At 39.7% G+C, this 25429-nt stretch overlaps 1 protein-coding gene across 5 annotated transcripts in view; it reads left to right on the top strand.

The window, feature by feature from the left end:
- Positions 1 to 107: 107 nt before the first annotated feature.
- The window catches only part of Zn72D (Zinc-finger protein 72D), a 115262-nt gene continuing 89940 nt past the window's right edge, over positions 108 to 25429 (top strand). For 4 of the 5 annotated variants that reach the window (XM_076178629.1, XM_076178632.1, XM_076178630.1 and 1 more), the window contains exons 1-5: positions 108 to 266; positions 16623 to 16948; positions 17025 to 17216; positions 17304 to 17659; positions 17765 to 18005. In XM_076178629.1, the coding sequence (XP_076034744.1) occupies positions 247 to 266; positions 16623 to 16948; positions 17025 to 17216; positions 17304 to 17659; positions 17765 to 18005 (1135 nt within the window). In that variant the 5' untranslated portion in view covers positions 108 to 246. The remainder of the gene's footprint in view (positions 267 to 16622; positions 16949 to 17024; positions 17217 to 17303; positions 17660 to 17764; positions 18006 to 25429) is intronic. The other variant, XM_076178631.1, reaches the window with a different exon arrangement.

A 25429-nucleotide genomic window follows, 5' to 3' on the forward strand; every position in this document is an offset into this window, starting at 1 on the left:
AAACAAAACAAGATTCTATTGGAAACAAATAGATAATAATTCCATATAAATTATAATAATTATGCGTCTGAATTCCTATTTTTTTACTGAAGTTAATGTGCCCTAGTTCTTTGCGCGGAAGGATATGATTACTCCGCGCTAACTAGCCCCGGCTTTGGATGGCGGTATTGTGTACTACACGCTGTGCTTGACGTTTCGTGAATTACTTGTAAAATCATCTGAATAAGGAAAAAAAATACATCAACAATGTATTGGAGTGGCCTTAGGTAAGCCTGGTATTACAGGGTACGGATTTGAGTGTATGTGATGCTTTATTATGTTCGTGATAGAGGGACAAAGCTATCAATCCGATGTGGAAGCGGGTGGAAGTAACGCGTATGATGGAACCGGGTGTTGTTGGCGTTGCAAATTTCGTAGTCTATTTTCAGTTTGTGCAAATAAGCATTTTTGCAGTATTACGCTGTGATGAGGATGCAGTAGAGTGGAATTAAACATAGCCTCAGTATATGAGAGGAGTTCTAGAGCGTTCAAGATAAAAGGTCCTGTGGTAGAAACCGGTCATCGAGTAAATAAAACTATTGCTTGCATTCCTTTGAAACGTGTATGTATTCACGAATTGGTAATGCACGATATAATGGTAAAAATGTTTCGTGAGTTATTCTTTAACGTGTAAAAGTTTTCAGTTTGTGTACAGACGGGCACGGAGCTGGGAAGTGCTGGTTGGGGGGGAGGGGTGCTTAAGTCAGATGATGTAAGCGGAAGGAATCGGAAAGCATGGCGCTTGGAGAATAATAAACTATAAAGCGTCCCATTTTTATGATTTTAGTCCGGCAAATACAGCACTTAATTTGTTTGATAAAAATAATTTTTCCTTGTATGGACTGTTTGACACAGAGCCTAGGATTTCTATTGACCCCCAATTTGAAATATTTCAATGTTAGCTAACCAATTATGGAACCTGCATCTATGATATTTATTAGCCAGTTTTTCATGTCTTTTTAGTAAAATAGGATACTTGTTGTAAACCAGTAATGCATTGCAAAATCAGGTCCTGCTGCACCTGTCATTTTCATCATTTTACACCTGCTACCATGCCACACCAATTTAAAATTTGTCTTTATATTTCCTACCCATTCATGAGGAAACACCTTTTCTGTCAGGCCTTGCTTCTTGCTGTTTTTATTTGTTTCCCAATTATTTGTCCAATTTGCTTTTGTCTGCAATGTTATTTTGGTTAATTTTTAAAAAGTACTACAAAGGAGGAGCATGCCTACAGGAGACATCTTGGTCCGTAACTTGGTCAGATGCAGAAAAAATTATAATAATAAATAAAAGAAAAATAAAGGTTATATAGATAATAAATAAAATAGATGCATAGGTATAGTTAAATAATAAACAGGTAAATAGTAAAAAATAAATTTACATTAATAATAAAGGAAAATCAAGCAAATACTAATAAACAAATAATTAAATAAATGGCAGTCATTACAGTATCTTGCTTAGGTGTTTATCTAAATGAATCTTAAAGTTTTGAACTGAACTGCATTACACTGCCTCTGCAGAAAGTTTGTTCCTTTCATTAACTACATGGTTGGTGAAGTTGTTTCTATCCACTTCCAAATCAAATCTTATATCCTGACAGTTTGAGACCATTATTTCTTGTCAGATTCTCACTCAGTGTGAAAATTGTCACTTTAAATGTCAATTCCCTTTAGAATCTTAAATACCTGTATCAAGTCACCTCTGAGTATATGCTTTTTTAGGGAATAGCATTCATATGTTTTAGTCGATTTTCATGTAATTAATTTTTGATACTTGGAATCCATCTTGTGGCTCGCCATTGTACTTTTTCCAATCTGTCAATGTCTTTAATGAGATTCGGTGATCATACGGAAACCACATATTCCAAATGTGGACGAATTAACAATTTACATAGCTTGTTAATGAGTGATGAACATTTGACCCTTATCAAGTCACCTCTTGAGTCTACGCTTTTTTAGGGAAACCGATTCACATGGTTTAGTTGAGTTTCGTATGATTTATTTTTTATATTTGGAATTGGTTTTGGGGCTTGTTGTTGTGCTTTTTCCAATCTGTCAGTCTTTAAAGAGATTCGGTGACCATACAGAAACGGCATATTCCAAATGTGGACGAACTAAGAATGTATATAGCTTGTTAATGAGATGAACTTTTGAAGTCAAAAGATCTCTCAATCAGTCCTAGAATCTTTCTCAGAGGCACACCTACATGATAGAGCAATAGAAAATTAAGTAATAACTTTGTAAATTATAATACACCAATATAATATACATTTTCTTGGCTTGGCAGAAAATAATAATTGAAAAGGTTGCTAGAAGCTATAAACAAACACCTTCAGTTGCTTGAGAAGCCATCTTTGTTTTGATAGAGGTGGAGATTGAAGAAATTGAAGTGATTAATACGTCTATTCTAACCTAACCTACCAACCTACCCTACCCTGCCCTACCCTACCCTACCTTACCTAACCTGCATTTAGTAATGTGGTACCTGTAATTCTAGAAGTCATCAGGCCTCCAAATCTATCAAAACAAAGATGGTGTTTAGAGTTGAAACTTCATTTGTTTCTGTATAGGTTTTAGCATTTTCTGATCTTGATTTCTGCTGAGAAAAATATCTTGTATTGATGTATTATAATTTACAAAATTTTCTAATGCTGTACCACATAGATGTGCACTTCTAAAAAAAATACCCTATTCAAATGCTCTAAAACCCATTTCCAAGTTAACTTGGGGCTCAAAGAGTCTATGCTGCTCAACAGTGTCTCAGAGTCATAGGGGTATCAAGATGCAAATTCTGCAGTAAATTCCTTATAAATTGGATATACCAAATCTCAATGCTTGTGAGTCAGGGCACACATTTTGTAGATCACATGTGCGTTGATTGGCAGCCACTGCAAGTCAATGAGTACTGGTGTTATTCTTTCACAGGGAGACAAGCCTTGTACAAGTCTAAGAGCTCAGTTAATGACTAATTGTAGCTTCTTCAATAGATAACTAGGAAGTATTTTTTAGGAAGGAAATGTGCTTTTGTTTTAAAGATTATAAGCATGTGCAATATTTTTTCAATAGTATATATTGTGGCAGTGATAAACTTCAGTGATGTTATATAATGAATATTTATAATGTACGTTTTAATAGGTGTGAGTAACAATATGCAAAAACTTGTCATAATAATGGTATTGTGGAGTGAGGTTGTTTAAATCCAAATTTTGTTGATAATTGTCTTGTAATGTTTTGTATCTTGTTTTAGTTAAACTGAGATAAGTTGTGCGGTAGAGTGATATACTTTGTAAGCTGTTTACAGCTTATACAAATTTTTTTAGTTATTCCTCAAGAAAACTTGGTTTCTTCCTTTTGATATTGCCAATTTGCAGGTAGTGTTGTATTAAACAGTCCTAGTAGCAATCTTCAAACAAGTTTTTTTTTATATTGTGAGTATAAAGCATGCTAGAGTAGTATTGGATTGATTTGGGCATATGGAAGGAACTAGTGAGGAAACATGTATGGAAAGCAGACAACCAAAGAGTATGGTGGTGGGCAGATAAAGGGGCATTGGGTGCATGTCTGGTTGTGCAGGGAGGAGAATGTAAAAGATGTAATGAATGGAAAGCAGTTTTAAATGGATGAAGAAATTACATAGATTACTTAATTATTTATAGATAGGTAATGTGCTAAGACCAAAATTATACCCATAGAACATCACATCGAAATGATAGATGCCATATTTTTGCAAAAGACTTCAGCCTTACTTGGCCATCATGTTATATCACACAAGCACAACTAACTGGGGGGAAGGATGTCTGCTCCATGATTAACTCAAGTGGATGAAGGGGGCTAGGTTTACCATAATTGATTAGTCATTCTGTTGCCACATGTTTGCCACCATGTGATAGTGGGAGTATATCAACTTATGCTGTTTAGCCTTTCTGTGTTGCAATACATTGCCATTTGAGTTCAGCAGTGTGGCAGGAAAGAGGAACAACTCTTCCAAAGGTACAAAAGGTTCATTTGCACATGGCAAGTTGAGAGCCAGGTCAAGTGTGCAAGTTACTTGAACTGTAGAGCGAAGCAAGTACATGTTCACACAGGCCCCTTTTCTGACTTGGCCTATGTCAGCATATACTTGCTTGCTTTCCTCTCCAGTTAAAAAAAGTTGCACATTTGACTTACCTCAACTTGCCCGGTATAAATGATGCATTAGATGGGAAGGGTAATGGTTTTGGATATGTGTAGGTGGGTATATACTTGAGTATGGCCACACCCATTTAAAAAGAGAAGACCCTTTGGAATTTGTATTGGAGTTGATAAATTATAATTATCAAGGTTAAGGTTTTATTTTTTCTATATTACAACTAACCTGACATTTCTTCCTATGTTGAAATTTGTAAATACTGCATAGAAACTGAAAGAACTTCAAAGGTATGAAAAAGACCCTGTACTTGAGGGAATAAAAGGCAAGAAAATTCTCGTGTGTGAAAGTACTAAATATCCCTGGCAGCTGGGTGGATTCTGTTTGAAGCTGTAATACAGTCCATACACATGCAATGCTAAACCTAATAAATACTTAAGGTGTGGGGCAGGTAATAAATTTATTTGGCAATAAAACAAATACATGAAATACAGATAATGAAAAGAACACGGTTCGAAATTACAATTGCTGAGGATTGATTGCAAATATGCAACTATAGTATAAGGATATATAAAAATACTGAATGAAAATGGACAAAATTTAAGTCTATATATATATATATATATATATATTTTTTTTTAAGCAAGTTTTAAATTTGTATTGGATGGTATTTTGGTGTAGCCTGAATGTTCTCCCTGTCTTTATTTTCTGTATGAGGGGATAAGGTGTGAGGGTTGCCCCATAAGTGAAGTGGCTAACCCTGTTGTGGATATACTGTCATGCTGCATTTCTTCTGACCTGGGAAGTGGGTAGTAGAGAGGGATGACCCTTCATTCATGAGGAGCCAAGATGATCAGGGTGGTGGATGGGAGTGGGTGCATGTGTTGCCTGGCTACCTCTCTAAGGAGAGAAGCCCTTTGTGATAGGAGCTTTTTTTCATATAAGGGAGGTAGCTAAGTCAGAGACACAACTATTCCCACCCATATCACTCACCTTCACCACACTTCACACTTATTCCATCTCAGCTCCTCATGGATGATGGGTCATCCCTGCATCCACCAACTGCCCTGGGTCAAATGCAATGAGCAAGACACAGTACATCCACAGCAAGACCACTTCTCATAAACTGTGACCCCCCCCCCTCTCCATCCCCTCATGCAGAAATAGAGAAGATATGAAAAAATCCTTTTGAGCTGTGTCAAAATATTCACATGTAAGCACCCCCTACACCCCACCCCCCTTCCTTCCATAAGGTTAAAACCATACAGTCATTTTTCACTCGTCCTAATCTTTTTCCTTATCCCTTGCTCAAACACCTTCACCCCATCCATCCATCTCATCCTCAGTCGTCCCCTCAAATTCACTCACTCCACCTTACTTTCCACCTCCTTTACTAAACTTTCCTCACTCATTCTTTCCATATGTCCAAACCATTCTAATAATCTTTCATCAGCCCTATCTGCTATCTCCTTTTCCACTCCTACTCTCCTCCTCACAGCATTTTTCACTCAATCCAACCTAGTAAACCCTACCATACTTCTCACATTTCATCTCAAGCACATTTAAAGTTTTCCTCAGCCTCTCAGCACAGTCATCCCTTCATACAATCTCTTTGCATCCATTCCCAGTTGCCTATTTCTCATAACATATATAATGATGATGAGTAACTAGAAAATAAATGTCAATGTTCATATAGATACAAATCAAAAATGGTGTTTAAAAAAACTATGCTTATTTGTTTTAGAGCCAAAGGCATTGATTAAATGCAATTAAAATTGTTATGCTTGTGTGATGTAATGAAACAAATGAGTAGGGTTGAGTGGTCTTATTATTTGCCTATCATTTTCATGTGATGTTCCTTTGGTAGGATTTTGGTTTCTGTATGCAGGTGTATTGGGTGGTTTGTTTCATCATGTTATTCTCAATGCTTGATTTAATATGGAGGATATCATATTTTTCCTGATAGCTGAGAATAATGTGGAAGTGTAGTTGAATGTGGTTATTAAGTACCATTTGTGAACTGTAATTTCAGTTACCCTCTGCATGCCACTGGTCTTGGTGTGTTTATTTTCTTTGATTTTACAGTCAGGTCTTTTTGTACTAAGGCACAAGTGTTGTAAGGGAGGACCAGAGTCATTTGGGTAATTCTGTATAAATGGATACTGTGTTACTAATAGATGGTTCATGGAGTGATGCTCAGGAATGAAGAATGTTACTGGTGGTTTTAGTTTACCTTGATAAGCTGAAGGGTTTGAAGCAACTACTTTGTAGGAGATAGGGTTGATGAAAGAGTATTGGGATGATTTGGACACATGGAAAGAATGAGTGAAGAAAGATCAGTAAAAAGAGGTGTGGAAGGCAGATGTGGAGGGAGTGAACATAAGGGACAACCGAGGATGAGATGGATGGATGGGGTAAAAGAGGCATGGGGAAACGGGAATGTCTGTTGAGGAAGGAAGGGAGAAGACAGAAGATAGGGGTGAGTAGAGAATGGTTGTGTATGGATGATGCTGTGATGCATGGAAGTGAGTGGTGGGGGATGGGGGGTGAGGGAGTGTGTGTGAATGATGTTTTGATGCAACCCAAAGGCAGTTCTCCCTGTCTTCTCTTCTTTTGCATGAGAGGATGGAGTGGGGAGTCACTGATTAAATGAAGCGGCCTTGCTGTATATGTGCTGTTTTTCTGCACTGCTTCTGACCCCAGGGCAATGAGTGAGATGTAGGGATGACCTCTCATCCAGGAGAAGCCAAGAAAAGAGGGAGGAAGGGGTGGTGAATGAGAGTGGGGGATGAAATGGGTGGGAGTGGATTTATGCCATTGACTTGGCTACCTTCCATGTAAAGGGAAAGTCTTTGGTATATGTCTGTATGCATTTTGTAGTTGGTATGTAGGGTTATTCCTGCTAGTTGCATATGCAAATGCTTTGAATTTGATGTTAAGGGATCACCTAGAGAGATTAGTTCGGGTAAGAGTAATGAAGGACAAGAGGAAATAGAAGGAAGGGTAGTGAATGGTGGGATGAGGAAACAAAGAAGGTTGTCGAAGAGAAGAAGCGAGCTTTCACAGATTGTTTACAAAATAGGATGAGGGAGTCATTTGAGTGATACAAAGAAAAGAAAAGAGAAGTAAAGCAAAAGGTAAAGGTGGCAAAGAGGAGAGCAGATGTGAAGTGGGGTAAGAATATAACAGAAATTTTTTAAAGTAATAAAAAGATGTTTTAGAAAGAAATTAAGAGAGGAAGAGGAGGCGAATCAAGTAGAGAAGAAAAGGTAAAAGGTGCAGATGGAGAGATGATAATAGAAGAGAAGGCAGTAAGGGGAAGATGGACAGAATATTTTAGGGAGTTGCTAAATGTGAAGGAGGATAGGGAGGGAAAGATAGTTGCAGTGGGAAATGCTAAGAAAATGAGAGTGATGAGTGAGGAAAATGGAGGAGAAATAAGGAAGGATGAAGTGAAGGCAGTTATTAAGATGATGAAAGCAGGTAAGGCACCTGGTCTTGATGGATGCCATGCAGAATGTCTAAAAAAAGAGGAGGTACAGTGATGGTGGACTGGCTGGTGAGGTTATTTAATGTTTGCTGGAGAGAGGGTAGAGTGCCGGAGGACTGGAGGAGTGCCTGTATAGTTCCACTTTACAAGGGAAAAGGGGACAAGTGTGAATGTAGTAGTTTCAGAGGGATTAGCTTGTTAAGTGTAGTTGGGAAGGCTTATGGGAGGATCTTGATTGAGAGGATTAGGAGAGGAACAGAAGGAGTAATTGGTGAGGAACAATGTGGATTTAGGATGGGTAGAGGTTGTGTACATCAGATCTTTGTGGTAAGACACATATGTGAGAAAGCTATAGGAAAGGGGAAGGATGTTTTTTGGGCTTTTATGGATCTGGAAAAGGCTTACGAAAGGGTAGACAGAAAGGCACTGAGGGAGGTCATGCAGATATACGGGATAGGAGGTGAGCTTCTGGGAGCTGTCAAGAGTTTTTATGAGAGTAGTAGAGCTTGTGTCAGGATTGGAAATGGAGAGAGTGCGTGGTTTGAGGTAAAGGTGGGACTTCGTCAAGGATGCGTTATGTCGCCCTGGGTGTTCAACTTATACATGGATGGGGTGGTGCAAGGGTAGTGGGTCAGGGATTGGAGATGGTTAAAGAAAATGGAGAAAAGTGGGAGGTGAGCCAGCTGTTGTTTGCTGATGACACTGCGCTTGTGGCAGGATCGGAGGAGGGACTGAGGAAGTTGGTGACAGAGTTTGGGAGAGTATGTGATAGAAGAAAGCTAAAGATAAATGTGGGTAAAAGTAAGGTGATGAGATGTACAAGGGTTGAAAGTGGCAGTAGACTGGAAGTGAGCATTAAGGGAGAGCGACTGGAGGAAGTGGATAGTTTTAGATACTTGGGTGCAAATGTGGCAGGAAAAGGTGGAGGTAGAATGTAGATTGAGAGAAGCGAGTAAATGCCTTGGTGGATTGAAGAGTGTAATGAGGAATAGACATTTGGGAATGGATGCTAAGAGGAGACTATATGAAGGAGTGATTGTGCCAACAGCACTGTATGGGGCAGAAACATGGAACATGAGAGAAGCAGAGAGGAGGAGTTTGAATGTGTTTGAGATTAGGTGTCTGAGAAGTATGATGGGGATTACTAGGCAAGATAGAGTGAGAAATGAGGTGAGGAGAAGAATGGGGGTGGAAAGGGAGCTGGGAGATAGGGTTGATGAAAGAGTATTAGGATGATTTGGACACATGGAAAGAATGAGTGAAGAAAGATTAGTAAAAGATGTATGGAAGGCAGAGGTGGAGGGAGTGAACATGAGGGGACATCCTAGGATGAGGTGGATGGATGGGGTGAAGGGGGCTTTGGGGAAGAGGGGAAGTCTGTTGAGGAAGGACAGGAGAGGACAGAAGACGGGTGAATGGAGAATGGTTGTTTATGGATGGGGTTTGAGGTAGTATGTGTGAGCAAAATTTGACGCAGCCCGAAGGGAGTTCTCCCCGTCTTCTCCTTTTATGCATGAGGGGACGGAGAGGGGGGGTCGCCAATTTAATGAAGCAGCCTTGCTGTGGATGTGCTGTGTCTTGCGACACTGCTTCTGACCCAGGGCAGTGGACAAGGTGCAGGGATGACCCATCATCCGGGAGGTGCTAAGATGAGAGGGAGGGTGGAAGGATTACAAAGGCGGAGCATGCCGACAGGAGACCTTTTGATCCATATCTAGGTCGGATGAAAAAAAAAAAAAAAAAAACTATAATAATGTAAAAATAAAAAATAAAATACATAAATGCATAGGTATAGTTGAATAACAAACAAAAAGGTAAATAGTAAATGATTATGAATTGACATATAACTAATAATAAATGAAAATTAGACACAAATTATAACAAAACAAAAACAAATAATATAACATAAATTATAATCATTACAGCATCTTACTTAGGTATTTATCTAAATGATTCTTAAAGCTTCGAACTGAACTACATTGCACTACCTGTGCAGGAAGTTTATTCCATTCATTAACTACACGGTTGGCAAAGTTGTTTCTACCTACTTCCAAATTGAATCTATCTCCGGACAGTTTGAGACCATTGTTTCTTGTCTGATTCTCATTCAATGTGAAAATTTGGTCACTTTTGATGTTGTCAATTCCCTTTAAAATCTTAAAGACCTGTATCAAGTCACCTCTGAGTCTACGCTTTTTTAGGGAAAACAGACTCATGTGCTTAAGTCGATTTTCGTATGATTTATTTTTGATATTTGGAATCAGTTTTGTGGCTCGCCGTTGTACTTTTTCCAGTCTGTCAATGTCTTTAATGAGATTCGGTGACCATACGGAAACAGCATATTCCAAATGTGGACGAACTAACGATTTATATAGCTTGTTAATGAGTGATGGACTTTTGAAATCAAAAGATCGCACAATCAATCCCAGAATCTTATTTGCTTTCTCAGAGGCTGAAATACACTGCTTGGATGATTTGAGGTCGTTACTGATAATTACGCCGAGATCTTTTTCACTATCCACTTTTGTTAACGAATTTCCAAATAACTTGTAATCGTACTTACTGTTATTTTTACCTATGTGCATTACCTTGCATTTACTTGTGTTAAATTTCATTAGCCACTTTTCAGACCATTGCTGTAATTGATCTAAATCTTCTTGAATATCTAATTGGTTTGAGTGATCATTTGCCACTCCGCACAGTTTTGTATCATCAGCAAATTTGGAAACAGTAGATTTTAGTCCATGGTCTATATCATTTATATATACTATGAATAGAAGTGGCCCAAGAACGGAACCCTGAGGAACTCCACTTGCAACATTTTTCCATCCAGAAGTTTTTCCATTCAAAACAACTCTCTGTTTTCGACCTTTCAACCAATTACTAGTCCAACCTAATAGGCTACCACTTATTCCATGCAAAGCTAATTTAGTAAGTAGTCTTTCGTGTGGGACGGTATCAAAAGCTTTTGCAAAGTCTAGATATATTAAATCTATATTGTTTCTTTTGTCATAATTCGAGATAATTGTGTTGTAGAATTCGAGTAAGTTAGTCACGCAAGAACGATTCCGTCTGAAACCATGCTGGCTATCATTTATCAAACGGTTACTTTCTAAATGATATTCGATATCATCTCTGATGATAGTTTCCATTATTTTTCCTACGATCGAAGTCAAACTTATAGGCCTATAGTTATTTGGTTTCTTTTTGTCACCTTTTTTGAATATGGGAGTAACGTTAGCTAGCTTCCATTCTCTTGGGACATCTCCGGATATGATGGATTTCTTGAAAATAATTTGTAATGGAACAACAATCTCATTTTTCATTTCCTTTAAGATTCTTGGATGCCAACCATCAGGCCCTGGTGTTTTATTAACTTTGAGTTTGTCTATACACCTTTTAATTTTTTCTTTTGTTATATTTACCGTAGTGAGTAAGTTTACCCCAGACTTTTCACAGGTTTCAGTTTGGAATTCACTTTGAGGTGTTTCGTTTACGAATACCGAGCTAAAATAATTGTTTAAGATATTACACATTCCTTCATTTGAATATTCAAGTTGACCATCAGCAGATAATAGTGGACCAATGTGATTCCTAACAACCTTTTTATCTCTAATGTAACTATAGAATTCTTTGGGATTCTCTTTGGATTTATCAGCGATGTTCATTTCGTATTTTCGTTTTCTTTTTCTTATTGTCTTTTTTAAATCTCTCTCTATTGATACATAACTTTCATAGTCATTAGATGCACCCGAGCTCTTATATTTCTTTTAAGCCTGTCTCTTTTTAGCAATACTTTTTTCAGTTTCTTTGTCGGTGTGGAGTATATTCAGGGATGGAATGGGTGGGAATGATTTTATGCCTTTTCCTTTTTGGCTACCTCCCTTGTAAGGGGGAAAAAGCCTTGGTATATGTATGTGTGTATGTTTATATGACTGTTGTATAGGTATGGGACATTGCGATGCAGAGGTAGTGACATAGATTAGCTTCAGTGCACACGATTAGAATCATTGGCACCACTTTTATTGTAGTCTAGATTTCCATGTCTCCAGTTGTTCATTCGTGTACACTTGGTGTGGTGAGATTGATATATATATTTAGGAATTGATATCAACAGTAAAAAAAAAGAATTGAGATAATCAAAAAGCAAATAAATAAAGTTTGATGAACATGAAAATAAAATTGTGACAACTAATTTCCACAGGCATGATTATTTTTTTCATGTTCTGATTTTAAGTTGTCAAAGAATAATTAAAAGAATTCTTCACCTTGGTATGTCTGCATCTAGACATGGCCTAGTTTTGCGGGTTCTGACATTCTCCTAGCTGTTCTAGAATTGTATACTGCTGCCTATTATCAGTTCATTTATGACTGAACAGCGGCTATCCCAAAGTATTCAGGAACAGTGTTTCTTTCCATCAGGGCAGTGGACAAGGTGCAGGGATGACCCGTCATCCAGGAGGTGCTAAGATGGGAGGGAGGGTGGAGGGGTGTGGAGTGTATTCAGGGATGGAATGGGTGGGAACGATTTTATGCCTTTTCCTTTTTGGCTACCTCCCTTGTAAGGGGGAAAAAGCCTTGGTATATGTATGTATGTATGTAAGAGTAATGCTTAATGGGAAACTTGATTGTACATTCCTTTCTATGCATTCTATAGATAGAATAGATACATATACCAAGGCTTTTTCTCCCTTACAAGGGAGGTAGCCAAAAAGGAAAAGGCATAAAATCACTCCCATCCATTCCATCCCTGAATACACTCCACACCCCTCCACCCTTCCTCCCATTTTAGATAATCAAAAAGCAAATAAATAAAGTTTGATGAACATGAAAATAAAATTGTGACAACTAATTTCCACAGGCATGATTATTTTTTTCATGTTCTGATTTTAAGTTGTCAAAGAATAATTAAAAGAATTCTTCACCTGGGTATGTCTGCATCTAGACATGGCCCAGTTTTGCGGGTTCTGACATTCTCCTAGCTGTTCTAGAATTGTATACTGCTGCCTATTATCAGTTCATTTATGACTGAACAGCGGCTATCCCAAAGTATTCAGGAACAGTGTTTCTTTCCATCAGGGCAGTGGACAAGGTGCAGGGATGACCCGTCATCCAGGAGGTGCTAAGATGGGAGGGAGGGTGGAGGGGTGTGGAGTGTATTCAGGGATGGAATGGGTGGGAACGATTTTATGCCTTTTCCTTTTTGGCTACCTCCCTTGTAAGGGGGAAAAAGCCTTGGTATATGTATGTATGTATGTAAGAGTAATGCTTAATGGGAAACTTGATTGTACATTCCTTTCTATGCATTCTATAGATAGAATAGATACATATACCAAGGCTTTTTCCCCCTTACAAGGGAGGTAGCCAAAAAGGAAAAGGCATAAAATCACTCCCATCCATTCCATCCCTGAATACACTCCACACCCCTCCACCCTTCCTCCCATTTTAGATAATCAAAAAGCAAATAAATAAAGTTTGATGAACATGAAAATAAAATTGTGACAACTAATTTCCACAGGCATGATTATTTTTTTCATGTTCTGATTTTAAGTTGTCAAAGAATAATTAAAAGAATTCTTCACCTGGGTATGTCTGCATCTAGACATGGCCCAGTTTTGCGGGTTCTGACATTCTCCTAGCTGTTCTAGAATTGTATACTGCTGCCTATTATCAGTTCATTTATGACTGAACAGCGGCTATCCCAAAGTATTCAGGAACAGTGTTTCTTTCCATCAGGGCAGTGGACAAGGTGCAGGGATGACCCGTCATCCAGGAGGTGCTAAGATGGGAGGGAGGGTGGAGGGGTGTGGAGTGTATTCAGGGATGGAATGGGTGGGAACGATTTTATGCCTTTTCCTTTTTGGCTACCTCCCTTGTAAGGGGGAAAAAGCCTTGGTATATGTATGTATGTATGTAAGAGTAATGCTTAATGGGAAACTTGATTGTACATTCCTTTCTATGCATTCTATAGATAGAATAGATACATACATACATATACCAAGGCTTTTTCCCCCTTACAAGGGAGGTAGCCAAAAAGGAAAAGGCATAAAATCACTCCCATCCATTCCATCCCTGAATACACTCCACACCCCTCCACCCTTCCTCCCATTTTAGCACCTCCTGGATGATGGGTCAGAAGCAGTGTCGCAAGACACAGCACATCCACAGCAAGGCCGCTTCATTAAATCGGCGATCCCCCCTCTCCGTCCCCCCATTGCATAAAAGGAGAAGACGGGGAGAAATCACTTCGGGCTGCGTCAAATTTTGCTCACACAAACTACCTCACCCCCCATCCCCCCACCCATTCCACCTCATGCAATCACATCATCATCCATATACAACCATTCTCCATTCACCCCTGTCTTCTGTCCTCTCCCGTCCTTCCTCAACAGACATTCCCCTCTTCCCCAAAGCCCCCTTCACCCCATCCATCCACCTCATCCTAGGATGTCCCCTCATGTTCACTCCCTCCACATCTGCCTTCCATACCTCTTTTACTAATCTTTCTTCACTCATTCTTTCCATGTGTCCAAACCATCCTAATACTCTTTCATCAACCCTATCTCCCAGCTCCCTTTCCACCCCTGTTCTCCTCCTCACCTCCTCATTTCTCACACTATCTAGCCTAGTAACCCCCATCATACTTCTCAGACACCTCATCTCAAACACCTTCTCTCTTCTTCTCTTATGTTCCATGTTTCTGCCCCATTCAGTGCTGTTGGCACAATCACTCCTTCATACAGTCTCCTCTTAGCTTCCATTCCCAAATGTCTATTCCTCATTACACTCTTTAATCCACCAAAGCATTTACTCGCTTCTCATCACCTTGTACATCTCATCTCATTTACCCACATTTATCTTTAGCTTTCTTCTATCACATACTCTGCCATCAACTTCCTCAATCCCTCTTCCGATCCTGCCACAAGCACAGTGTCGTCCGCAAACAACAGCCGGCTCACCTCCCACTTTTCTCCATTTTCTTTAACCTTCTCCAATCCCTGACCCACTACCCTTGCATTTACCTCTCGCACCACCCCATCCATGTATAAGTTGAACACCCAGGGCGACATAACGCATCCTTGACGAAGTCCCACCTTTACCTCGAACGACTCACTCTCTCCATTTCCAATCCTGGTACAAGCTCTACTACTCTCATAAAAACTCTTGACAGCTCCCAGAAGCTTTCCTCCTATCCCGTATATCTGCATAACCTCCCTCAGTGCCTTTCTGTCTACCCTATCATAAGCCTTTTCCAGATCCATAAAAGCCCAAAAAAACATCCTTCCCCTTTCCTATAGCTTGCTCACATATGTCTTACCACAAAGATCTGATGTACACAACCTCTACCCATCCTAAATCCACATTGTTCCTCACCAATTACTCCTTCTGTTCCTCTCCTAATCCTCAATCAAGATCCTCCCATAAGCCTTCCCAACTACACTTAACAAGCTAATCCCTCTGAAACTACTACATTCACACTTGTCCCCTTTTCCCTTGTAAAGTGGAACTATACAGGCACTCCTCCAGTCCTCCGGCACTCTACACTCTCTCCAGCAAACATTAAATAACCTCACCAGCCAGTCCACCATCACTGTACCTCCATTTTTTTTAGACATTCTGCATGGCATCCATCAAGACCAGGTGCCTTACCTGCTTTCATCATCTTAACAACTGCCTTCGCTTCATCCTTTCTTATTTCTCCTCCATTTTCCTCACTCATCACTCTCATTTTCTTAGCATTTCCCACTGCATCTATCTTTCCCTCCCTATTCTCCTTCACATTTAGCAACTCCCTAAAATATTCTGCCCATCTTCCCCTTACTGCCTTCTCTTCCATTATCATCTCTCCATCTGCACCTTTTACCTTTTCTTCTCTACTTGATTCGCCTCCTCATCCTCTCTTAATTTCTTTCTAAAACATCTTTTTATTACTTTCAAAATTTTCTGTCATACTCTTACCCCATTTCACATCTGCTCTCCTCTTTGCCTCCTTTACCTTTTGCTTTACTTCTCTTTTCTTTTCTTTGTACCTCTCATATGACTCCCTCATCCTATTTTGTAACCAAACAGTGAAGGCTCGCTTCTTCTCTTCTACAACCTTCTTTGTTTCCTCATCCCACCATTCACTACCCTTTCTTCTATTTCCTCCTGTCCTTCTTGTTCCACACACCATCCTTGCACACTTTATGACTCCCTCCTTGAACCATCCCCATTCCTCCTTCACACCTAGCTCTACTCTAACCTTCACTCCCTCCCACTCCTCCTTCAGCTTCTTTTCGTACTCCTTTCCCTTTTCATTCAAAGAGTTCACTCTAAGAACCTCCCTACCTTTTGGCCCTTTCCTCTTTCTCCATCTATCCTCCACTCTCAACTTACCTTCCACCAAAAAATGGTCTGATATTCCCCCACCCTCTCCCCTTAGCACATGTACATCCTTAACTCTTCCTATCATAATCCTATTTACCACTACATAATCCATTAATGCTCTATCTACCACCCTTCCCTCCACCACCCTCTCCCATGTGTACTTTGCTTGACTAAACGAAAAAGTAAAAAGATAGAATAGATAGTTACGGAAATTTGGTCGTTTAGCTCATGTCTATCAGCTAAGAAGTTTAACTGTTGTTGTGGACATGTTGAACAACTACTAGTCATTCCTCCTTTACTTCTCTAACCTTTGTCCATCAGTCCAGTCCAGGTGACCTTTCCAACTTTGTTCTTCCAGTGCTACTGGGACTTCCCTTTGCAGTATTCTTGTTCCCTTTTCCCAATTATCATCTTATCTTCCACTGCCATAGTGAAAGCCACTTTCTCTAATGGATGTGGCCACAGATAGCTTTGTAAAGGTTTTAGTAATATTACTTGCAATTTTGTTTTTATATTATGAACTGTTGATTGCTGTGTGAGGTTTAGTAATTTGTAATTTTTTCACATGAATATGAACCTTCTTATTTTTTCTTTTCAGTGCTGCAGCTAATGCAGCAGCAGCTTATCAGACAGGCCAGACAGGCTATGCAGTGGGACATACTCCACCAGCGGGCACTTACACAACTCAGCGTGCAGCTGGTTCTACTTATGATACAAGTTATCAGACAGCAGCAGCAACACATTCATCAGCAGGAACTTATCCTAGTGGTGCAGCTTCTACAACTTACGATTATGGTTATGGCCGAACAACACAAACTCCGGCGGCGGCGGCAGCAGCTGCTGCTGCCTATGACTCCTCTAAAACATACTATGCCCAGCCATCCAGTGCTACCACTTATACTGCCGCAGATACCCACTATCAGAGTAAGTAATGATGATGTGTGGATATGATATATAACCCATTACTACCTAAATTGAAGAGACTTTCACAGAATATAAGTGGCAACTGTGTATGTTCCAGATAAAGCAGGTTACACGACAGCGACTGCCTACACGACCACATCACGCCAGTCCACACCGGCAGCAACTCCTAAAACTAGCTATACCACTGGCTATGCAGGGGCTGGCACTGCTGCCACTGTAACCAATTATGCCACTGGTTATGCCGGACAAACAACCACTGCAAATAAAGGTATGTATGGGATCCACTCTGTATTCATGGAAACAGGTGTTGATGCATTGATTTTAGTGTTACTGATTGTTACTTTCCTACTTCCAGCTGCTGCACTTTACATGCAACAAGCTGCACCCCCTGCTACTGCAGTTAAGGCCGCTACCAATACCTGGCAAACGTTTAAAAAGGCTAGTACTGTCCAGGGTAAAACTCAAAAACCCAAGGCTCCCCCAAAACCACAACAGCTACATTATTGCGATGTTTGCAAGATAAGTTGTGCTGGTCCTCAGACATACCGGGAGCACTTAGAAGGTCAAAAGCACAAAAAGAAAGAAGCTGCTGCCAAAGCTGGTCCAACGCCCTCTAGACATGGGGCGTCCTTGCGTTGTGAACTTTGTGATGTGACGTGTACTGGTGCTGATGCATATGCAGCTCATATTCGTGGTGCTAAACACCAAAAGGTGATTAAAATATTTGTTTTACACTAGGTGTAAGTGTGGATTTGATATTTTTGTGTTGGTAGAGTCTATACTATTGGTAGTAATTTTTCCTTTGCAATTGTTCAGGTGGTGAAACTACATCAGAAGCTAGGAAAACCAATACCTTCAACAGACCCTGTGGTGGTTGGTGGAACAACAAAATCATCGTCTGCCTCAAGTACACCTGCCTCGGGGGCCAAAACGACCACAACCTCATCTAATTCAGATTTAAAGAAAGAAGAAATGAAAGAGGATCTGTTAGATTTGAAGGAGAAGGATGTTGAGCCGGTTGGACAAGAATATATTGAAGAAATAAAGAACGAGGAAGGTTAGTGTAAAATTTTAGTCATTTATGCTTATGATAACATTATTACTTGGAAATTTAAAACTCCATTATACATGCAGAACACTAATCATAAAACTGCCAAACACTCCACTGCAGACCAGAGTGAACGAGGTTTTCTTTGTCTTAATACCTAAACTATGAGTTGTTATTGGACACCATAGGAGTTGTGGAAGAGGGAACGAAGATGTACGTGTAAGAAAAGGAGAGTGGTCATTACATAAGTAGTGGGGTCAATCAGCTGTGGCTGTCATGACCTGCTGTGTGAGCACCTGGTTACATTGCCTTCAATCCAAACTATATGGTGGGGAAGTGCTGAGACAGGGGAGGCATTCCAAATGGGCTTTGATATGTATGAACTGTGTGCTTTGATTCTGCCACCCCCAACCTCCATCATGAAAAGGAGGGGGCCTTTGGTATTTGTGTTGTGCAAAACCTCTCATATTTTATTGGTTCTCTTCATCCACCTTTACTGTGCTCTATATATTTTTGCTATTTCATTGTTGCAAAACCAATCCTTCCCCTTGGTTTTCACCCCATATAGCCTTTGTATGTAATCTTTCATTAACAAGGTGTAAATGTTGAGAAAGATGCCCCTTATCTTCTGTCAATCTTGTCTGTTAATTCTCTCCAATCAGTTATATTAACACCTGAAAATTTTGCCTTGCTGAAGTTGTCTTCCATGCCATATCTCAAACTTCTGCACCCCCTCTAACATTAAAATTCAGGTGTTAGGTGAGTACTTTTCAGTGGGACACATGTCAGAGATTATGTAACATCTCATTCTTAAGTCAGCAGCAAGCCTACTTATCAGTGTGCTGTCTTAAGATGAACAAAAACAGCAATAGGAGGAAAATGGGGTGGGGGAGAAGTGCAAGATGCAAAATGGACAAAACTTTGAAGTGAATTTACCCACACATTAAGCAGTTCATGCAATTTTTTTTAGACCTGTGGCTCTACAGTATCCCTAAAACAATGTACATACATATACCAAGGCTTTTTCCCCCTTACAAGGGAGGTAGCCAAAAAGGAAAAGGCATAAAATCATTCCCACCCATGCCATCCCTGAATACACAATGTAACATCATTGATAAAAACTGCCTTAGATATAATTGAAATCCATGACATCAGCAAACACAATAGTAACAATTAAGAAATAAAAACATGCAGGATTATTTCCCTTGCAGCTTAGCTCCTTATGGATGTAGGGTCATTCCTGTCTCTTGCCTGGATTGAAAGTGATGCAGCAGCAGAAAAAACATTGTGTGTGTGTGTCTGTGTCTGTGTGTTGTATGCTAATAAAAACACTGATAACTTGTGTTCTATTATGCAAGAGTGACCACTGGGAAAGAAAAACTAAATGAAGTAGACTGGTTTTGTTTGTTAAAACTTCAGTGCAAAGTACTGAAGATGTAATATTCTAAAGTGCTTTGTTTTTAGTTCCTCTTTTCCAATGGTCACTCTTACTTGCATATAAATCTTGTCTGGCCCTTGTATGTATGTATGTATGTATGTATGTATATATATATATATATATATATATATATATATATATATATATTATTTAAGACAAATGAGAGAGAAATGGGTGGGGAAGGACAAGCAAAGATGTGTTGGGAAAGGCGTTTATTGCCCTATTGTTGCGACCAACTTGGTCTTCTTCAGAGGACGTGTTGCATTACAATTAGATCACAAGTCTTATACTCGTAGCGAGAGAGAACCTAGCCAGCTATGAGTGGATGTGTCAGGTCTTCCCTTTGGCTACCAATTTAATTATCAAGACACTGTTTTTAAAAGGCATTATCCACCTCTGTCATTGTTATTTTCCCTAGTGGCGATATGGAAGCTGCACATATTGCCACCAGGGAAAATAACAACAACAGAGATGGATTTAAATGCCTTTCAAAAACCGCAAGTGTCTTGATAATTAAATCTTTAGCCAAAGGGAAGACCTGACACATCCACTCATAGCTGGTCGGGTTCCCTCTCGCTACGAGTATAAGACTTGTGATCTAATTGTAATGCAACACGTCCTCTGAAGAAGACCAAGTTATTAACAGCGTTAGGGCAATAAACTCTATTCCCAACACATCTTTGTTTGTCCTTCCCCACCCATTTCTCTCTCTCTCTCTCTCTCTCTCTCTCTCTCTCTCTCTCTCTCTCTCTCTCTCTCTCTCTCTCTCTCTCTCTCTCTCTCTCTCTCTCTCTCTCTCTCTCTCTCTCTCTCTCTCTCTCTCTCTCTCTCTCTCTCTCTCTCTCTCTCTCTCTCTCTCTCTCTCTCTCTCTCTCTCTCTCTCTCTCTCTCTCTCTCTCTCTCTCTCTCTCTCTCTCTCTCTCACACACACACATATATATACAGTATATATATATATATATATATAACACACACATATTTATAATAATAATAAACTTGTATAGAAGGCCCAGCCAAGATTTCAAAATATCACAAGAAACATCTTGGCCCTGTGGCAATGTCATTGTAGATCTTTCAACCATTCCTGGTGATGGAGTGGCATTCCAGAAAACAAAAAACAAATGCCCAGAAAACCCAGCTTTCTACAAAACTTCCACTCATCCATAACATCTAAATTGATAGAAAGATTGATCTTAAAGAATCATAATGCATACCTGACTTGCCAAATGAACATGGATTCCAAAAGGGCCATTGCATCATCATATTGTGCATGAACTTCACCCAGTGAGTAATGGTTTCACAAAAGTGCCACTTACTGAAACATCAGTAATACCAATGGACATCAATAAGACCCTTTACAGTTTCTCAATACAAACTGTCAAAGAGATCATAGAAACTGGTAAGCTATACATAATGTGGCCAACAGAGTGCATTGTAACTAAACAAATGTGTATAAGGGATCAAGAGTAAAGTTTCCAAAGACCAGTATTATTACAAATACTACTGATTCATGAGTGACATCCTCACACCAAATTCAAGCATATCATAAATCACAATGCAGGGACCTGGACTGCACTGCTCAGCACTGTAATTACAAAATAATGGCCAAAAATGCAAATCTTGTTTGGGCTGAGATAAAAGGGAATTTGCAACAGAATTTCATCAATGATATTGTTTACCCCTGGCTGCTAGGAATCAAAGAAGCAAGTCTGGCAACTTCTACCATTAACCTTTTCATTATGAGTCAAATATTTGTGCACACATTAGGTTGCTTGATGTATGATGATGCATCACAATACATGCATTATAAAATATAAAGTTACCTATGTTCTACTCTTTCTCTTTCACTCTTGATTAAGTATAACCACAGAAAATGCAGTCAAGTCTATTCACAGAATTCAGGGGTCACTCAGCTACAACTACAAAATAAATATCAAGCCACTGGCCTCATATGCCTATTTGTGACTCATGATGCCTATGTGGGTGTCATTGTATTCTAGGGGTTGAACATAAAGGTATAAAGACTGGACTTCTCTTGTGATACATGTATGACCTTCAGCCCACACATCAGAAACCTGATAGTGAAGAGAGGGGGCTAGCATGAAATGTGAACAATAGAAAGGAACCCAAATTGCTGTATGAACTTGCAAACTAAATTTAATAGTGCATCCACAGTTTAGTACCCAAGAGTAGAAAAATTTTTCTATTCTAAGTAAAATGTTTAAGTAAATCTCACACATAGGTAGTCATGGGATGAATCTATGATGATCCTGGTTTGTTCTGGTATTGTTGGAAATTTGGGCACATGGGCCTCCCCCTTATGGGATATTTTGGCATGATAGCTGCACATATATTGCTTTAATGCTGTATGGAAGCAGCTCAACCATAATGCTGCCTACCCTGTAGCCTATCTGAACAATTAATATTGATCGATCTTGACATGTTTCTTTCTTCAGAAGACCATTCCTGTCTGACTTGTGCTTGCCATCAGTGACACTAAAAAATACTAGCCCATTGCTAAATGAATATTGCTTAGTTGCTAGAACAACTCAGAGTTGTCCCCTTGTGGTGGGTATATAACTGTATTTATGGAGGAGCCCTCCACAATTTAAGGGGATGCAAGACATTTAGTATGTCAGGCCCATTGTACATTTGTATTGCACTTCAGCCATGGATATATTGATGGACAGAATTCCAGGCTCATCAGTAGACAAAACAGTCTACTTAGTGTTATGGATATGTGTGGAGCAGGTGAGGCTGGATGCCCTCCTCATGATTCACAAGTTGAAGCTGGAGGGAAAGAAAAGTTGAGTCACGTGTATTGGATGATATCTTGGCATATTCTTGTTGAAAGGCTTGCTCATGGACACTACAAAGTCTTGCATAAAAACCTTGTCAACTAGTATACAGTTGCTTATAAAAAATTGCCTTTGGGTTGATGAAGATGTCAACATAGACAAATCATCTTCTGGAGGTTCCCAGTAGAGCCTAGACTGCATTTGGTTATTACCCTATGATGTTTGGTAATAGGGGACCTTTATAAATCCCAGGGTTAAATTTCCTAGTGGTTAACAACACCAATAGCCTTGTATTGCTAAAGATTTGCAATTGTCTTGAGTTCCAAGATTAATACATCATTCAGTCTAACACAACTGATGTTGGCTTGCAGTTTGCCACTGTTTTGTAACTTTTTGGCGGCACAACACCATATGCTTCCTTGACAGCAAGCATATTGCCACCAAATGCCCCAGGCAAGGAGGTCTTATGTATTGTAATTCCAAGGAGTTTCTTTGAATTGTGCTAATTTCCCATGTGGATATCGATTTAACTTCTTGAAAAGGAGTTGAATATTTGGCTGCCTTGTGTACAATGATTTGATGATGCATCGCAATATGCATATCACCAATAGACAAGGCGAGTGAAAGTAAACTTTTGTGCTTGATAATTTGTGAACATTTCACTGTGACTGTTTATCGCAGCCCTATCTCCTTTATTCATTCATGTAGTATTAATCAACTTTTATTGAGAATGTTATTAGTTTGACAAGCTTGTATAATCAAACTAAGTTTTACAGTGCAATTGTGTGTGTGATCACATAGGCCTATTGTATTTTTCCTAGCCAGCTTGCCTCTTATTCTCTCTATCTCCCTATCTGAGTCTGCCCATTAGTTGCTGTAGCAACATCAGGATGGAGTTGGCTTTATGTGGGTGTAAGTGTGATGGGCTGGTTGGATAACATGAAGAGGAGTAAAGCACACTATTTCTAAGAGCTGCAGTAGTTATTTTTGTTCCGTCACATAATATATTAAGTTGCAGCTGTAATATTTTCTGTTCTCTCGTTCATACACCCTGAATGTGGATACATATACCAAAGGCTTTTTTCCCCCTTACAAGGGAGGTAGCCAAAAAGAAAAAGGCATAAAACCCATTCCCACCCATTCCATCACTAAATACACTCCACTTCCCTGCATCCTCTACCTTCCCTCTTATCTTGGCACCTCCTGGATGACGGGTCATCCTGCATCCTGTCCACTGCCCTGGGTCAGCACATCCACAGCAAGGCCGCTTCATTAGTAAAGAATGTGGATAACCATAGAAAATGAGATCAAACTTGTTCATGGTCAGTTTTCTCCATGTAAGGAATTAGTTAAAAAAAATGAGTGAGGCATGATCAAGGCAGTACATGCGATGAATTATGTGTGTGTGTGAAAACGTTAAAAAAAGAAACGCCCAGAAGTCCAGTGTTTTCACCAGCTGGCCAACACAGAATGAGGGTGGGTAAACAACTCGCACACTGATGCCATAGTGGGCAAGCCTTTTTTAGCTTTTGTTCAGCATTTCATCAGGTGAATTACTCACCTGGTAGATGGTCTTTCTGGTTTTTTTTCCCCCTTGGAAGAGAGGTACCCAAGTCAAATGCCAAATACTCATTCATACCCAGTTTGGCAGATATAACAGGATTTTTATTTTGTGCCCAATTTTTGCACGAGTGCTGCTTGACCTAAAATAAAATGTGTACAAATGCTGCATTCTGGCTGGACAATTAAATTATTGAGGTTGCTGTGCAATGTCAAAAGCACTCCTTCCTTATCCTTTTAATAGTCACCAGCCATGTAAAGCCTTCAAGAAAAATTAGCTTTTTTTGTCCTTGTTGACTCATTGGCTAACACTGTTTTGCACTGGTTTCCCCAATGATAACTTTATGTACAGCAGTTATGATTTTGAATGATGCACAAATGGGAGTTGTGCAGATGTCACATTCAAGATTGTGTGTATGTAAAAGGACCTTAAGAATGCTAATTGGTTGCACATAAATGGCTCAACAGAACAGAACATATGAAAGTGAATGTGACATAGTTTTACAGAAACACCCTTGTACCCATACAACCCTCACACCTTATTGGACAAGCACAGTATATTGAAGGGGGAGGGGGACAGTATGCTATTAAAAAATTCTTGTTAATATTCCCGTGCACCACATGAAGAATAAGAAGGGGTGGTGCTTTGGCAGGAGGTGCATAGCTGCGGTTGAAGCCATCATCTTTACCCTGTGCATGTGTACTGTTAGGACAGGTAACAATCACTGCTGGGAATCTGTGAAGTACAGGATTCAAACCATCAGCTGTGTGAATCCAAGACCACACACTTGATTATACCAACAGCACTAAATGACATTATAGATTTAGGTCACAGACCTAAATTCCACAGTAGACTGAACTCGACACTTCAGGTTATTCTAGGTATTAATCCAACTAAGAAGTCTGAAGATAAGAACTGCACTGGCATGTTAGTGTTGAGCTCACCACTTTACTTTAAAACATGGAATTGGCTTGGCAATAGATTTAGGGAGGTTCAGTGATGGTGGACTGGTTGGTGAGGTTATTTAATGTTTGCTGGAGAGAGGGTAGAGTACCGGAGGACTGGAGTAGTGCCTGTATAGTTCCTCTTTACAAGGGAAAAGGGGACAAGTGTGAATGTAGTAATTTCAGAGGGATTAGCCTGTTGAGTGTAGTAGGGAAGGCTTATGGGATGATCTTAATTGAGAGGATTAGGAGAGGAACAGAAGGAGTAATTGGTGAGGAACAGTGGATTTAGGACGGGTAGAGGTTGTGTAGATCAGATCTTTGTGGTAAGACAGATATGTGAGAAAGCTATAGGAAAGGGGAAGGATGTTTTTTGGGCTTTTATGGATCTGGAAAAAGCTTATGATAGGGTAGACAGAAAGGCACTGTGGGAGGTTATGCAGATTTATGGGATAGGAGGAAAGCTTTTGGGAGCTGTCAAGAGTTTTTATGAGAGTAGTAGAGCATGTGTTAGGATTAGAAATGGAGAGAGTGAGTGGTTTGAAGTAAAGGTGGGACTTCGTCAAGGATGCGTTATGTCGCCTTGGGTGTTCAACTTATACATGGATGGGGTGGTGCGAGAGGTGAATGCTAGGGTAGTGAGTCAGGGATTGGAGATGGTTAAAGAAAATGGAGAAAAGTGGGAGGTGAGC

Source organism: Oratosquilla oratoria, chromosome 41, assembly GCF_046742065.1.
Source record: "Oratosquilla oratoria isolate Oo_2021 chromosome 41, ASM4674206v1, whole genome shotgun sequence".
NCBI classification, from domain to species: domain Eukaryota; kingdom Metazoa; phylum Arthropoda; class Malacostraca; order Stomatopoda; family Squillidae; genus Oratosquilla; species Oratosquilla oratoria.